Source organism: Strigops habroptila, chromosome W, assembly GCF_004027225.2.
Source record: "Strigops habroptila isolate Jane chromosome W, bStrHab1.2.pri, whole genome shotgun sequence".
Lineage (NCBI taxonomy): Eukaryota > Metazoa > Chordata > Aves > Psittaciformes > Psittacidae > Strigops > Strigops habroptila.
Window position 1 is genome coordinate 17,234,683 of NC_044301.2, and position 15,007 is coordinate 17,249,689.

The 15,007-nt window shown below is 37.2% G+C and overlaps 1 protein-coding gene across 1 annotated transcript in view; it reads right to left on the minus strand.

Annotated features, from left to right (window-relative positions):
* LOC115619163 (zinc finger RNA-binding protein-like) overlaps positions 1–15,007 on the minus strand; it is a 69,700-nt gene that overhangs the window by 14,741 nt on the left and 39,952 nt on the right. Inside the window, exons 10-15 of the mRNA XM_030511211.1 lie at positions 10,056–10,175; positions 8,962–9,107; positions 8,414–8,576; positions 7,230–7,435; positions 6,839–6,989; positions 5,252–5,393 (exon numbers count right to left, since the gene is read on the minus strand). Coding sequence (XP_030367071.1) covers positions 5,252–5,393; positions 6,839–6,989; positions 7,230–7,435; positions 8,414–8,576; positions 8,962–9,107; positions 10,056–10,175 — 928 coding nt within the window. The remainder of the gene's footprint in view (positions 1–5,251; positions 5,394–6,838; positions 6,990–7,229; positions 7,436–8,413; positions 8,577–8,961; positions 9,108–10,055; positions 10,176–15,007) is intronic.

Sequence of the window (15,007 nt, forward strand, 5' to 3'; positions counted from 1 at the left end):
TAAAATAAAAAGTAGGATACTTCACAGAGAACTAAAAAGTCATGAATGAACATGGTGCTACAATTTTGCAATATAATAATTAAATTTAATCTGAAGTACTACATTCAGATTTGGGCTTTTTTTAAATAGGATAGTCTTGTTGCTCTGCACAGGGCTAAAAGGGGAAGGATTTCAAAATAACAAAGCTGAGAAGAACATAGGTATCTTCTCACAGATATACAAACTTGTTAAAGTGGAAAGAAGAAAAACTGCACTAACAAGGCATTTACAGAGCAAATGAAGACGTTTAAAACAAAACAAAAAAACAAACAAAAAAACCCCAAACAAACAAAAAACAAAACACAAACCTATACAAGAGAGGTGCCAGGTAAGTTAACTAATGAAACAAGTACAACCTGGATATAAAAGACAAGGATTACATTTAGAGAAAATTCACACTAGGTAAAAAGAGGCAAAGTAAGGTTGAGAAATTAAAAATAAAAATATAGGTCTGTTTGGTCTAGTAGCCTAATCTGTCAATTTTTACATTCTGCTACAGCACGATGACTTGAAGCAGTTGTCGATCCAGGCCAAAGAGAGTGGACAAAAGACTCTAATTACCATCCACCATGATGCGGAAGAAGTCCATCAAGTGCTAGAAAGAGTCAAGAAAGATGGAAGACATGAATGGTGGGACACTCTTTTTGGATGGTCACCAACCGCCACAGGGATTCTCAACAGGATGCTCCACCCTGTTGTGATCTTGCTAATGCTCACTATACTATGTTTTGCTTTGACAATTGCTTTATATGTTAGGCTTTGGATTATGATGAAACGCTTAACTCATTTGATATCCCCACAAGATATATATGGACTCGACAACCCTCACTCAAAGAGTATATGGGATATTCCCAATTCCCTCTAAGCATCGTGAAGCTTGAGTGACTATAGTCACAGGGTGGAATATGTGGGATAATTACTGAATATGATTTAGAAATTAAACTTATATTTAAAAATGTAGCAATGCTCACACATAAACGAAAAACGGACTTTCAGGGTAAGATGCAGCTGCACGTGGTATGCCAGGAATTCACTCCACAGCGGTTCCCGTGGCAACATTGCTTGACGGAGGATGGAGCAGAGTGGAGATTCTGCGGCCAAACTCTGTCCCAACACCAGCAGAGATGGGAACTAGGGGGTACTTAAAACTGATAAGCTGCATACTTGCTGCCCTGAGCCAACGGTCTGTCATCTTTTGACAAAATGCTGTCCTTTGTGTGAACTTTGCTTCATTATAATGCATTTTAATACGAAAACACACCTCCACCTCCAATGCTACCCGCCTCCAAAGTGAGACCACCCCTCTTTGAGCATGCTCTTTGAATTTTTTGTGGCATATACCTTTAAAAGCGAAGCGAGGAAAATTTACACCAATAACAATAAAGGTATGTATGACTAGAGTCACTCAAGCTCCACCTTGAAAGTGAAAAATAGTATAAAAATGACCCAAAAAGTGGGGGGCTTTAGGGAAGACATCATCGTGGACGAGCCGAGGAAGACCCCATCAGCTGACTACTCTCGACTCCTGGGACCGGTCGACGGGCTGGACCTTTCTTCCCCCCTATAGGGACGCCTTTGGGTAAGACTTGCACTGTATCCAGTGCTTCCCCGGGAAAATTAGGAATCTCTATATAGAGTTACTTTTTACTTTTATACTTTAAAGCCAGGCTGTATTATTCATAACTTTGTTGCGCGGTTGTATACCTTATTATTTGCACGTGCTTTTGCAGACAGTGTATTTATCACCGGCAATCCACAAGAACCTGTATCTGTTGCTTTAATAAACTGCACTGTTTAAGTAGCTAATCGTAAATCTCTCATTGAACGTGACCAGCTCCCTCAGTGTGGCTGTGCTAGTTCGTGAGCACGATTAGACTGAAGGTGCAGTGCACTATTAGTGCATCCGGAATCGTGATTATTCAATATATTGAATGTGACCGGACTGATAGTGGCAAATTGGGCATCACTCAGAATCTAAGCCCAGCCGTACCCAGCCCCTCTAACATCTGAGGACCAGCTGGAAAGCAAGGGGGTTTATTTTCTGCCAAATTATTTTACCCTTTCATGCAACATCTTCTAAAACTAATATGCAAATAGGTGACACTGCAAACTTTTATCACAATAATTAACTACATAATTTGAAACTGCAATTATTTCTAGCTCTGAAAAACTTTAATTTAGAAAATAATTTCACTAAAAAGAATTACAGTTTAAGTGTACAGAAGAGAATCTTAGTGCTGGAAATGTCAATCTAAAATGTGCTACTAATATATATCATATGAATACCCATGAAACATAAAAAGACTAAGTCAGAAGTTGCAAGGCACCTATTGCACTGAGAATACATTGAAAAAAACGTACCAAGGAAACTCTTGTAATACTTAATCTGTGGATTTTTGCATCTCTTTCACATTTCAGGATTAACCCCTTAAAGACTATTTAACTAAATTCAGATGCCTAACCTACCACCCTGTTAAGCCAAGACAAAAAAAAAATAAATTTACAAAACACAATCATACATTTTTATCCTATATAACTTAATTATTACTAGTCTAAATATAAGGGGTTAATCTTCAGTTAGACATGCTGTGTCCACACTACCTCTTCATTAAAAGTTAACAGGTATATAAATTTTGGTAGGTTTTATTATGTGAAATACATTTTACCCAGTCAATTATTTCAAGACTACTGTGAACACTGCTTAATTCTAGGAGAGAGACAAAGACAAAAAGAAAAAACCCACACAAAGAGTAGATGCCAGGACTATGCATCCAAACCCCCTCCTTTGTAAAGCATGGCAGGTGTGACACTGAGCTTTAGAAAACCTTGGTCAAAAATCCTTCCGATGTCTTATGTCTTGGTAGCGACCCCTGACAGGAATCAAGTCACTCTACTAGAAGGCTTTGGACCAGGGCTGTGGGACTGTTAGCTAGGGATTAAAAAAACAAAAAAGACACATGTGCACACACATACGTACACTTTGTCTGCTGAAAGACTCCACAGCAGGGGGTTAGGGCACTTTGAATATATCAGATTCGGTAAACTGTCAAATGCACAATACTGTAAAGAACAGTAGCTATGCGGTTAACAATTTTATTTCACACTGGTTTGTTTTGGGTTTTTAGCCTTTTATCATGTAATGGGATTATTCCACATCAAACACGATTCTACTCCACATGCAAGTCTCAGTCTCATCTTTACTCAAACTGGTTCTTCTGGTAAAGTCTTCCTTATCACCTGAACTAGCTCCCAAGCAGGATAAAAAAAAAAAAAAAAGAAAACTTTAAACCATTGTAAGACAGAGCATGAGAAGCTGCAGTAGAAAAACCACAAACACAAACACATACTCTGAAGCAAATAAGCAGCAGTCTTCATAATAAGGCCTTCTTTGCTGCAATAATTTGCAATTCAGTCTTCTATTTGCTCTAGTTTCAAAAGTAAACTTTTCTGCACATCCATTTTATACTGCTCAGTGTCTTGAAGAAAAATCTAACTTGATTTTGCTTGCCTAGAGGCAGTACTACATTCAGCAGTGAATAAACTAACAAAGATCAGTGATCATTTTAACTCAAATGAGGGTCAGACAAAAATACAATGTATTTACTTTAGGTAGCGTAAATTAAGGAATTGATAATAGTAATTTGAAATTTATTTTCTTTTCAGTCTACATCATAGAATTTTAGGCCAGAAAATTGAAATTGATTATTGTGGCAGGAATCAATATTGCACTTCTGCACAGTACATTAATAAATAAATATGGTGTTTAAGGTTAATTTCATTTAATGGTTAAGGTAATTTAATAATCAAATCTTTTAAGTTAAAGTATTCTTTATGAACTTAATATGTGAAGTCTGATTCAGCACAGAAAAACCAAGAGTCATGCTACACTTAGATTGTCAAAAAACAAGTAGAATTGGTTGAGTGTGACAGTATATGTACAAAGCCTTTATAGCTAGGAATAATATGCACAGCTTAAAAATCATGTACAAAGCACTCTTTAAGACTCTTCAAAAGTCACCCAAACTAGAGAATGGATCTTGGAATTTTTCTTTCTGATTATGTAGGATGACTTTGTTAACACGGCTTGCTTACAATACACTAGTCATGGCTACAGAACATTTACCAACGCAATATAAAAACCTCAAGCATTTAGAGGACATGTAATGATGAGATGAAATAAAAAAGCCTCTGTGGCTTATATAAATACACAAGCACGTGTATGCATGTATACATACACATACATTTTTTTCAACCTGCATATGAGAAGTGTTAAGATATCCTCAGATTTCCTATCTGTAGGTTCGCTGTCAAACACCAGAACTCCGTTCGCAATGATCTCTTTCAACTATGAAAATACAGGATTAAAAGGAAGTGAAAGTTATTTTTATCTATCTATCTGACCTGTAAACAAAAAGAACCAATGTACTGCAGACATTCATCATGCTTGTTGGCTTAAAAGCTTTTGGAGTTTTGAAAGTGTTACAGAACAGACCCTAAAGCAACACTGCTGGCACCAAAGAAACTGTAAACTTCAGAAACATAATTTGATTTACAAGCTCCACCTTCTGCTTCAGCTCAATGACAAAGCCATTTCTTATTGTACTAGTCTGGGTTTGCCAGTTGGATAGAAGACTGATTGTAATACCAGGAGACTAAATATACTCAAAAAGCACTCCAGACCAAAAAGCAACCTCAGAGAGCTGGAAAAAAAAATCACATCATATTTTAAAGTTAGAAGCACTGTTACCATTAAAAGTATTATAAAAGTACATTTTAAGTGGTGCTATTTGGAATGTGTAAGTGATGCCAATACTGATCTAGTTTAAACCCAAAACCCTGTGATTTTTCTAAAACCATATAATCTTTCTCTTAGGGCAAGACTGCTCTAGAAAGCCAGTTTATAGCCACTTGCTATAAAATACTTAGTTTTCCACATAATTTTATAAGGGGGGGGGAAGTCAAGTTTGTACCTTTTCCAGAAAGCTGAGGTTGGACATAAAGTTAGAATTTTAAAAAATTAAATAAATGCATAATATTTATTTTAACCAACTGTTTTCTACTGAGACTGGTTGTTGAAAAACAAGGTTTTGATCAAATACATTAGTTGTGCCAGCATGTTGCCTTCTAGGACCTTAATGCCATCTTAGGCAGAACAGACAAACATATAAAAACAGGTGAGAAAGAAGTAACATCTTTAACAACTCTTCCCAACCTCCATCCCTCATGTTCTCCTCCCGAATGACTGGAGATGTCAGTGTGATAGTAACTTGCATTTTGGGTTCCACACATGAATTTAAAATTATTGCTGCTTCTGGGACTGCACATTTGATATCATAATTCTCAGGACTTATTACCTAAATATCAAGAAACAGAAATTTCTATTAGTATGTGGCCAAAAGTATGGGGAAAAAAATGTATTTTTACATAGTCTTTTTAATATAAAGACAGAAATGTTATATAATTATATGAAGCAGATATGTCTGTATTCAAAGAAACAACAGTATGCACAATTAATATATATATGGACTTTCACACTGTTTCCAAATCATGAATGAAAATACACAGCAGTAACCAAGCATGCAAAAGAAAAAAAAAGCACCTACCCATAAAGGAAATTAATATATTAAGCAAATTACATAACAAGAATCTTGACAGTGTTTGAAATAAAGAAAAGCCTCAGTGCCACTTAAAATGTCAGCTGGATATGCTTCTCATTGGAGCATAGGAGCCTTTAAAAAGCACAAAGATGCAGTGGTTCTTCTTCAAGCTTGCAGTTACAGGATGGGTACTGCTAGGCACAGTCTATAATTGGCTGTCACAACATCCTTTGATGAGAGCAAAGGGCAAGATAAACACCAGGGAAAAAAATGTAAGAGTAACATGGTGGTTATTCAGAATTGCTTCTTGCAACTAGATTCAATAATACCCCCCAAAAGGAACCTGTAAGTGCCTCTAGCACCTTCTTCCACAAACTGGAGGAGCAAGTGACTTTTCCACAAAGCTAGACCAAGATGTGCAGGTTTTAAATTTTCTTCTGCTATTTCAAACAAGATCAAACCCAAGATTATTTTCTAATTAACTTGATCCTGCTAATGCTTCTACCATGCCACTGATTCTGCTGAGCATTTTACCAGACTGCACTGAAATACTAATACTGTGACAAGCATTGTATAATGATGGTGGACAGGCTTTGTTCAGTAGAGAGCACTGGAGCTAAAGACTGTACTTTCATTTCTTGTAGAAATACAGCAAATGGTTTACATGAATTCTGCTGAATGGTCTAAGACTGCATGTACTTTTGGGGTTTTTTGTTTGTTTGGTTGGTTTTTAAACATAAAAAACCCCACAAGAGTTATTTAACTAATTGTGGGACTACAAAGCACTGACACATACAAATTGGAAACAAGACATAAGTACAGACTGGCATTAATGGAGAATTTGACCTTCAGGCAGTGCAAGCTTCCTGTAACACTGCACAAATTACCTCTTTTGATGCTGGTAACTGGATAATAGTCTGTCTTCTGCTCATTTCTATTTCCCAGCTAAGTGAAATCTATTAAATGATGACTGATAGTACACCACTAGCACAAACAGCTAGACACTTGTATGGACACACTATACAGAAAGCAAAACATGCAGCACAGTCCCTGAACTTGGACAGGAACACTCAGAAAATGAAAATAAACTGAACCTGACCTATGAAATGCAGCACAGTCAGCCCTGCAGACACTTGACTTGAGGACAGGTTTTTAATGTATCTTTACAAAAATTAAAATCCAAACATCTAAATACTACTTACTGCAAGTTGTTTGGGAAGGCTTTCAGCAATGCGACTGAGTAACATCTTTGAAGGCTTCTCAGCACATAACAAAACAAGATTGATGTTTCGGTCTCCATGGAGTAGCAAACCTTTAGCCAAAACGCCTACCCGTAAAACTCCTTTCAAAGCTCTGTGAATTATAGTTAAAAGTTGCATTTAAAATAATATAAAACCCATAAACCTAACCCTGAAGATAGAAAAGTGAAATAAAATAGGAGTATTCCGTATACTCTTGAGGCCATAGTGACATATGCCATATCAAAACCCAAAGAGAACAGAATCCATGGAGCACTGATAACAGTGCAAGGAAAAACATAAAATGACTTCAGAAACAAATGATGAAATTCTTACATAATAAGAAAAAAAATACCTGTCTTTACCGCCATCCTTTTTGTCATCCCCCTCTTTGTTCTTGCTTTTTTCATGGTCAGTCATATTGTCAGAAACAAGTTTCAAAGCACGTTCAGTAATCGAAACAATTTTTTGGACTGCTTGAAGTTCCTCCTCTGTTGGATATATAGCAGCATGTTTGGTCATCACATAGCGGTCATCAGAGGAGTCAGGGCGGCGTAGATGCTAAACAAATGAAAAAGCACATTTCTAAAACTTGGGTACACTTCCAATTTCACAGATGATATGTGACCAAAAACCAAACATGTGGCTAGACAACAGAATATCCAAACCTCAAATCACTGAAATGTAACAAAACATGAACTGAAGTGTCCTTAACAACTTACACTGGGTTACATCAACAAGGGCATCACCAGCAGAGACAAAGATGTCATTGTCTCACTCTACTCAGTGCTTGTCAGGCCACACCTGGAATACTGTGTTCAGTTTTGGTCCCCTCTATGCAAAAAAGATGTGGACAGGCTGGAGAAGGTCCAGAGAAGGGTCACAAAGATGATCAAAGGACTGGGAACCCTGCCGTATGAGGAAAGGCTGGGAGAACTGGGTTTGTTCAGCCTTGAGAAAAGAAGGTTCAGGGGAGACCTTATCACCATGTTCTAGTATTTAAAGGGTGGCTACAAAAAAGATGGAGACTCCCTTTTTACAAGGAGTCATGTGGAAAAGATGAGGGGTAATGGGCACAAGTTACTCCTAGGGAGATTCCGACTGGACACAAGAGGAAAATTTTTCACAGTGAGAACAATCAGCCACTGGAATAATCTCCCCAGGGAAGCAGTGGATTCCCCAACACTGGACATTTTTAAGATTTGGCTGGACAAGGGTGCTGAGACATCTAGTCTAGGTCATGCTTTGGCAAGAAAGGTTGGACCAGATGATCCTTGAGGTCCCTTCCAACCTGGTATTCTATGATTGTATTTCAGAAGAAACAATATTTGTCTTCAAGGCATCCTTTCATCATGTAAGTGGATTTATTTTGGAAGACAGATCCATCTACACAGTTTCATTAGTATATAATTTTTTCTTCGCTTTTCCAATCCTTTATTAAGAAACACTGGAGACAACTGAAGTAGCATTGAATAATTTATAGTTCTTAATTGTGCCTCCTGGTAAGTATGATTCCCCCCCCCAAGTCAAGAAACTCACAGCTGGTCCTTGGGGCTGAGGAGGCATTCCTGGTCTAACTCCCAGCAGGCCTAGAGGTCCTGGAGGACCATGAGGATATCCTCCATCTGGTATTCTGCGACGGTCATCCCAGTGATGCTGCTCTTCCTCTATTCTCCTCCAGTACATGTCCTCTTCATATCGCCTGAAGTGCATCAGTATTCTCTTTATATAGCAGTTAATATTTCCAACCATTCTAAATAAATTCTTGGATGTCCTCACTAACTCATTTCTAGTAGTCATGAGCAAATACCAGTGAACTCCAGAGGGTATCTAAAATGAATGGTTATTTTGAAAGTGGGCCTGAATTTATAGCAAATAATTCTAGTAAGTCTACATTCCTTAGAGGGATTGAACACTAGCAAACAAAAACAAATAAAAAACCCAGAGGGATAATGACAATTTAAAACAAGATAGTACAGAGTTCCCAAAACAAGTATTCAAAATAAGTAACTACAGAAGCAGAGTTAGTTTTAGATAATCTGATTGCAAGCTTTGTTTCATTAATTGATAAAAGAGAATGCATTAACCTCATTTCCATCCTCCAGCGTTCTTCCTCTTCTCGCCTTCTCCAATATTCTTCTTTCTGCATCTGTTTCCTCATCTTCTCTTCTTGAATTTTTCTTGCTCGAATACTAGGCTTTACTTCTACTTGTAAGTCTGGGTTTACTTTTTTCTAATTCAGAAACATAATGAATGAAATGTTGGTTTGCCTCTTGTCATCTCAAGGTCACGGAGATCTTTTGACATGTTTAACACACACTACTGATCTATGATAAAATCAAGGGGAGTAAAATGAAGTTTTAGAACCGCACTGAATGAATGGTTGAAGAAGAAAAATCTGTGTCCAGTATTTTAAAGAAAAGAAATAGCAACATATTACAAATAGCATGAATTCCCCTTCAACTATATAAGAACAAAGCAATTAAAGATTAAAATGTTACATGAAATACTGAGTAATTTGCTGTTCGTTCTATAGCAAGATGACTACTTTATAGCCTGAAAAAAACCATTTCATCCTAACTACAGTGTGCTTCCTGGCACCCTGTTCCTGAAGGGTCCTCATACAGGGGCATAATCATGAGTTACCGAATACATTTTTTCTGGCAATTTTTTCTCTTCTTTCATCCCTTTCATGATTATGCAGGTCCACTATATCTCCTGTGACTGTAGTAGATTCTTCCTATATAATCTTATAATAATCAAAATGCACACCATATGTCAGTATAGATGTCTCTCCATACATGACTAAAAAGTCTGCAACACTTGTTTCTCAAATGTCTCCACAAAGGGTGGTTTATCCTGCCAAAAACATTGAGTACTACTATTTTGCATTAATTTAAATTCACGGTAAACAACATAAAGCACCTACTGTTGCTTGCAAAGGTTGCCTGAAAGCAATATTCAAAGGGTTTAAAAAAAAAACCAACATACCAAAATGCAGTTTCACAGTCTGCATTACTACTTTAAAGACCATACTCTCTAAGAAATATATTTCACTAGCTTTTTTTTAATATGCTGTTTACTCAGAGTACATTTGACAAGTCTTTAAATGTAAGATTGCGTAACCAGTCAGCTGACATCTGGTGGATTTTCAGATGCAAGCCTTAGAATTTCTACTAACCTTATACTGAAGTCTGTGCCGCCTCCCTTTTAAGTGCATCTCCTTGGCATTAGGATCATTAAAACTGCATTCACAAAGTTTACAGTGAAAGCGGATCACCTTTCCTTCATCATTTCTTACCTGGAAAACAAAGTTTAACACATTGGCGGGGATGTTTTTGTTTTGTTTTGGATTTTTTTGTTTTGTTTTGTATGGGGGGTGTGTGTGTTTTTTGTTTTGTTTGCTTGTTTTGGGGTGGTTTTTTTAAAGCAAAGATGATGTAAAAATTAATCTAATTCAGTGACACTGGATGATGTCTATCCATCTCAAAACATGCTAAAAAGTTCACATAGTAAGTGAAAGAAAGCAAAATAGACCTTAGAACTTTCAATTCTGACAGATACACCATCGTGTTTGGTAATGAACAAAGAACAAAGTTCTTCCATTCCAAAGAGTACACAGCTTTAAACTCGAGCCTGAACATATTAAGCTGAATAATTAAAAACTCACAAATTATGAAAAATTTACATCAGACTTCATCCACATATTTCATGTCACCCACATGAAGAATACCCCACTGAGCTCAAAAGAAACATGCAAAATAAAAAAAGCAAACATATGTACAAGCTTTTGCAGTTTCAATGCCTTGTCACTCTTCAAGGAGGAGCCAGAGAATTACAGGCCAGTCGGCCTCACCTCGATCCCTGGGAATGTGAAGGAGCAGGTAATCCTGGAAACCATTTCCAGGCACATTAAGGACAAGAAAATCAGCATCCCAAGTCAGCATGACTTTATACTTTTTTATACTTGAACAACTGATAAACTTCTACAATGAAATAACTGGCCTGGTAGATGAGGGGAGAGCAGTTGATATTGTCGACCTGGACTTCAGTAAGGCATCTGACACGGACTCACCATAATATCTTCATAAACAAGATGAAATGCTGTAGATGAATAAGTTGGCTACTGAGAATTCCTGTGTATTCAAAGTAACAGTTTATAGAATATCAAAATTCCTGTGTCATTGGAAACTAGGATAATAAGGAATACAAATGGTTAATGGGAAAAACAGAAGAATAAAGCAAATATATGAGGGGTTATTAACAAACAAATGCAGATGTGTGCTACTGTTAACTAGATAAACAAAATTGCATACCTTACATAGTTTTGGGAATATACAGTTTTATAGGGGTCTTGGGATGTGAGGTACCTCACTAATCAGAGGAGCCTTTGACATTTTTAGGAGGGAAGTCTGCCAACTAGTTTAAATTTGCAATAGGCTCATGTCTTTAGGAACCAAGCACTTGGGGAAGCTTTTCTGTTAATGGTATAGTTACGTCCTTTGTAGTTGTAACCTCAAAATGGATTGATGGTTGTAGGCTTAACTCTGGGGTGTTAAATTATGTGTAAAATTTTGTCTGCTACTTAAATGCAACAATGGTAGGTTAAAGTGGAGTTACATTATTGGTACCTAGAAAAGCAAAGTAGTAGCTTAAGGCAGGAAATATGGAATGTTTTAAGAATTGAATACAATTTTCCATATTAGTGAAGCTTCTTTCCTTTTATAGAGAACTTGCCAATTTTAGCATTTTTTCTGCTTAACAAACATCTTCATTAATGATCTGGATGATGGGGCAGAGTGTACCCTCAGCAAGTTTGCTGATGACACAAAACTGGGAGCAGTGGCTGATGTGCCAGAGGGTTGTGCTGGAGAAATGGGTTGACAGGAACCTCGTGAAATTCAACATGGGGAAATGCAAAGTCCTGCACCTGGGGAGGAACAGCCCCATGCACTAATATATGCCAGGGCCACCCAGCTGGAAAGCAGCTTGGCAGAAAAGGACCTGGGGGTTCTGGTGAATGCCAAGTTGAACTTGAGCCAACAATGTGCCCTTGTAGCAAAGGCAGCAAGGGCAGCAAATGGCATCCTGGGCTGCATTAGACAAAGTATTGCCAGCAGGTTAAGGGAGCTGATCCTTCCTCTCTAAGCCAGCACTGGTAAGGCCACACCTGGAGTCTTGTATCCAGTTCTGGGCTCCCCAGTGCGAGAGACATGGACATAGTGGAGAGAGTCCAATAGAGCCACAAAGATGACGAAGGGACTGGAGCCTCTCTCTTACAAGGAAAGGCTGAGAGAGCTGGGACTGTTTAGCCTAGCGATGAGAAGGCTCAGTGGGGGATCTTATTAATGTATGTAAATACCTGAAGGGAGATTGCAAAGAGGACAAAGCCAGGCTCTTTTCAGCGATGCCCAGTGACAGGACCAGAGGCAATGGGCACTATCTGAAACACAGGAGGTTCTCTCTCTCTGAATATCGGGAAACACTCTTATTTTTGTGAGGGTGACTGAGCACTGGCACAGGTTGCCCAGGGAGCTTGTGGCGTGTCCCTCCTTGGAAATATTCAAAAGCTGTCTTGACATAGTCCTGGGCAACTGGCTCTAGGTGGCCCTGCTTGAGTGGGATTGGACCCCCAGATGACCTCCAGAGGTCCCTTCCGACCTCAACCATTCTGTGATTTTTGACAGGGAAAATGTTAGTAGTTGGTACATTTTCAGGCACACATAACATCTCAAGTTCAGTTCTTTTTGTCTGGTGTTATCATTGTGAACATGGCTATTAACTAGACTTGAATAAAATCAAAGTTTTGATAATGAAGGAAGTGGTATAGACATCATGCTGTCCATTGTGTGCAACTGAATAAAGAGGTAGATACAGAGCATATATTTACATCACTGTTGCAGACACTTGCAGTTATGTTGTGATGTACAGTGAGGAAAACATTGCAGAATTTGATTTGATTTCAATCGGGGAGTGAGACTAAATGTGAAGATGAACAAAGCAGTAAGGGTGTATTGAAAACATGAGGACATTCATCTTCGAGACGAGTTATTGATAGTATGTATCCATTACCAGTTGGTTGGGTGTTTGGTTTTTTTTGTTTTAGTAGAATGAGACAAGGATGTTTTTAGAAAAAAGGAAGGGAAACTCAAATTTACTGTCTTTTTAGGTCACATGTAGTTAAACCATAGAATATGTTACCAGGAGCTGCTAAAATTTAACAGAATTCAAGAGAGGATTGCACATGTGCATGCCTTCATGTCTAGTGAATTGCATTACAAACAATGTTCTGTTCACAAAGTTGTAAAATGGGAAATAATAATTTTCATTAAAGATCTAAAAAAGATACATTGTCTTCAAAATTTTATGCCTATAGTGAGTGACAGGCTCTAGAAAAACAGAAGTTTTCTAATATTCAACATAGTAGTGTAATATTTCATTTAGCCATTTTATGCTGTTTATTGTCAAGTGTGTTTAGGTGAAAAAAGCTAATTTGATTATGATTATTATGTTGATGATGATTATTATTATTTTGGTTTTACTTTACTCTGCCCAGGTTTCATTAACACACCTGAAACTTCATCTGACCAATTACTCGGTAGTGCCTCTTCCTAGGTTAGAAACTGAAGAAGCAGCAGGTTGTAGTGCTTTCAGTTTTTGGAGAGTCATATTTGTTTCAGTCTTCATATCCCTGAAAGAAAAACTGCAAAATTGTATTTTTTTTTGCTATTCTGACTAATAGAGTTATCTACGAAACTTTGAGCAATCTGGCAGTTAGGTCTCAATAAATATGGTTTCCTTAAGGCTAAAATGTTCAAATATTCCTAAGAGTTAGAATTTGAGCAATAAAGCTTAATTAGTGTGAGGGTTTTTTGTTTGGTTGGTTTTTACTTTTGTTTTAGTTCAAGATATTTGTATTTTTAAAATTATTTTTAAGAGTCACTTAAGTGTTGTGCTAAGCCAGCCTGAAAAATCACTTCTGCATTTGCATGCAAATAAACCTGCAAGAAATAAATATGTTTTAGAAGTTGTCATTTCTGAGGAAGCGGGGAGTTTGGGTAGACAAAATTGGGTTTAGTCCTGATTGTAACTCTCTATCAAAATAGCACTCTTGGGGGGGGGGGGGGGAATATTTAAATGTCCTTTGCCTCTAGGAAGAGAGTTTTCAGTGTTCATTGCTCTAAACAGAGCTGGAATAGCAGCAGTGTTAATGCGTGTGTTGGTTATTAGTACAGAAGATGCACTGGAGATCAGCATTTTTTTATTCCTTCAGCTTATGTGCACATGAATTAGAATTCATTTTTGTTTTTTAATTAAATCAGTGTGATGAAAAGCAAGGCTTATAGGGAATCTTTTATGTGCTTTCCTCTATATATACCTCTTAAGTGCTGTATATCTTATATGGAAATAGACTGCATTTTTCTGCAAGTGTATTCCTCTGACAATAATTGCTACAGATACCTTAAGTTTTTTAATGCATAACTTCACAAATATCCTAATGTGGAAAATAAAATATCTTACAATCTTAAGTCACCTGAAGTTATTACCTGACAAAATAGATAGCGTTATATCAAAGTATTGTATTTTCTTGATATTGTTAATGTGCAGCAATAAATAAAGCTTTCTACTTAAAAAAACCAAAACAAACCAACCAACCAACCAAAAAAAACAAACAAACAAAAAAACCCACCCCAAAAACAACCAACAACCCAAACCCAAGAAACCTCAACACTTCTTTACTAGAAAAGGCCAATAGCTGGAAATGAAAAAAGACAAGAAAAGAGTGTTCTCCAGAAGATAATTTAGTATTTGTTTCTTAAATTTAAATGCTCTCAATTCTCTGTCATTTTTGGGCTGATAAATCACATTCCCGTGATTTCCATCCAGACCTTCTATCAGTGTCACTATATAAAAGTACCAAACAAGTGAGGATTCTGCTATTTTAGATCTAATTATAATACAAGTTCTCATCTAAGCTTTCTTTTTTGTGTGTAAGAATGTTGCTCATTTGCAAACCTCTATTAAATAGCTATTTAAATTAAACCCGTGTAGTTTTGGAACTGGAGAACAATATTTTGCTAAGGGGATGCCAATACTTCATTAATTGCTATTGATCAGCACTTTCTGCCTCCT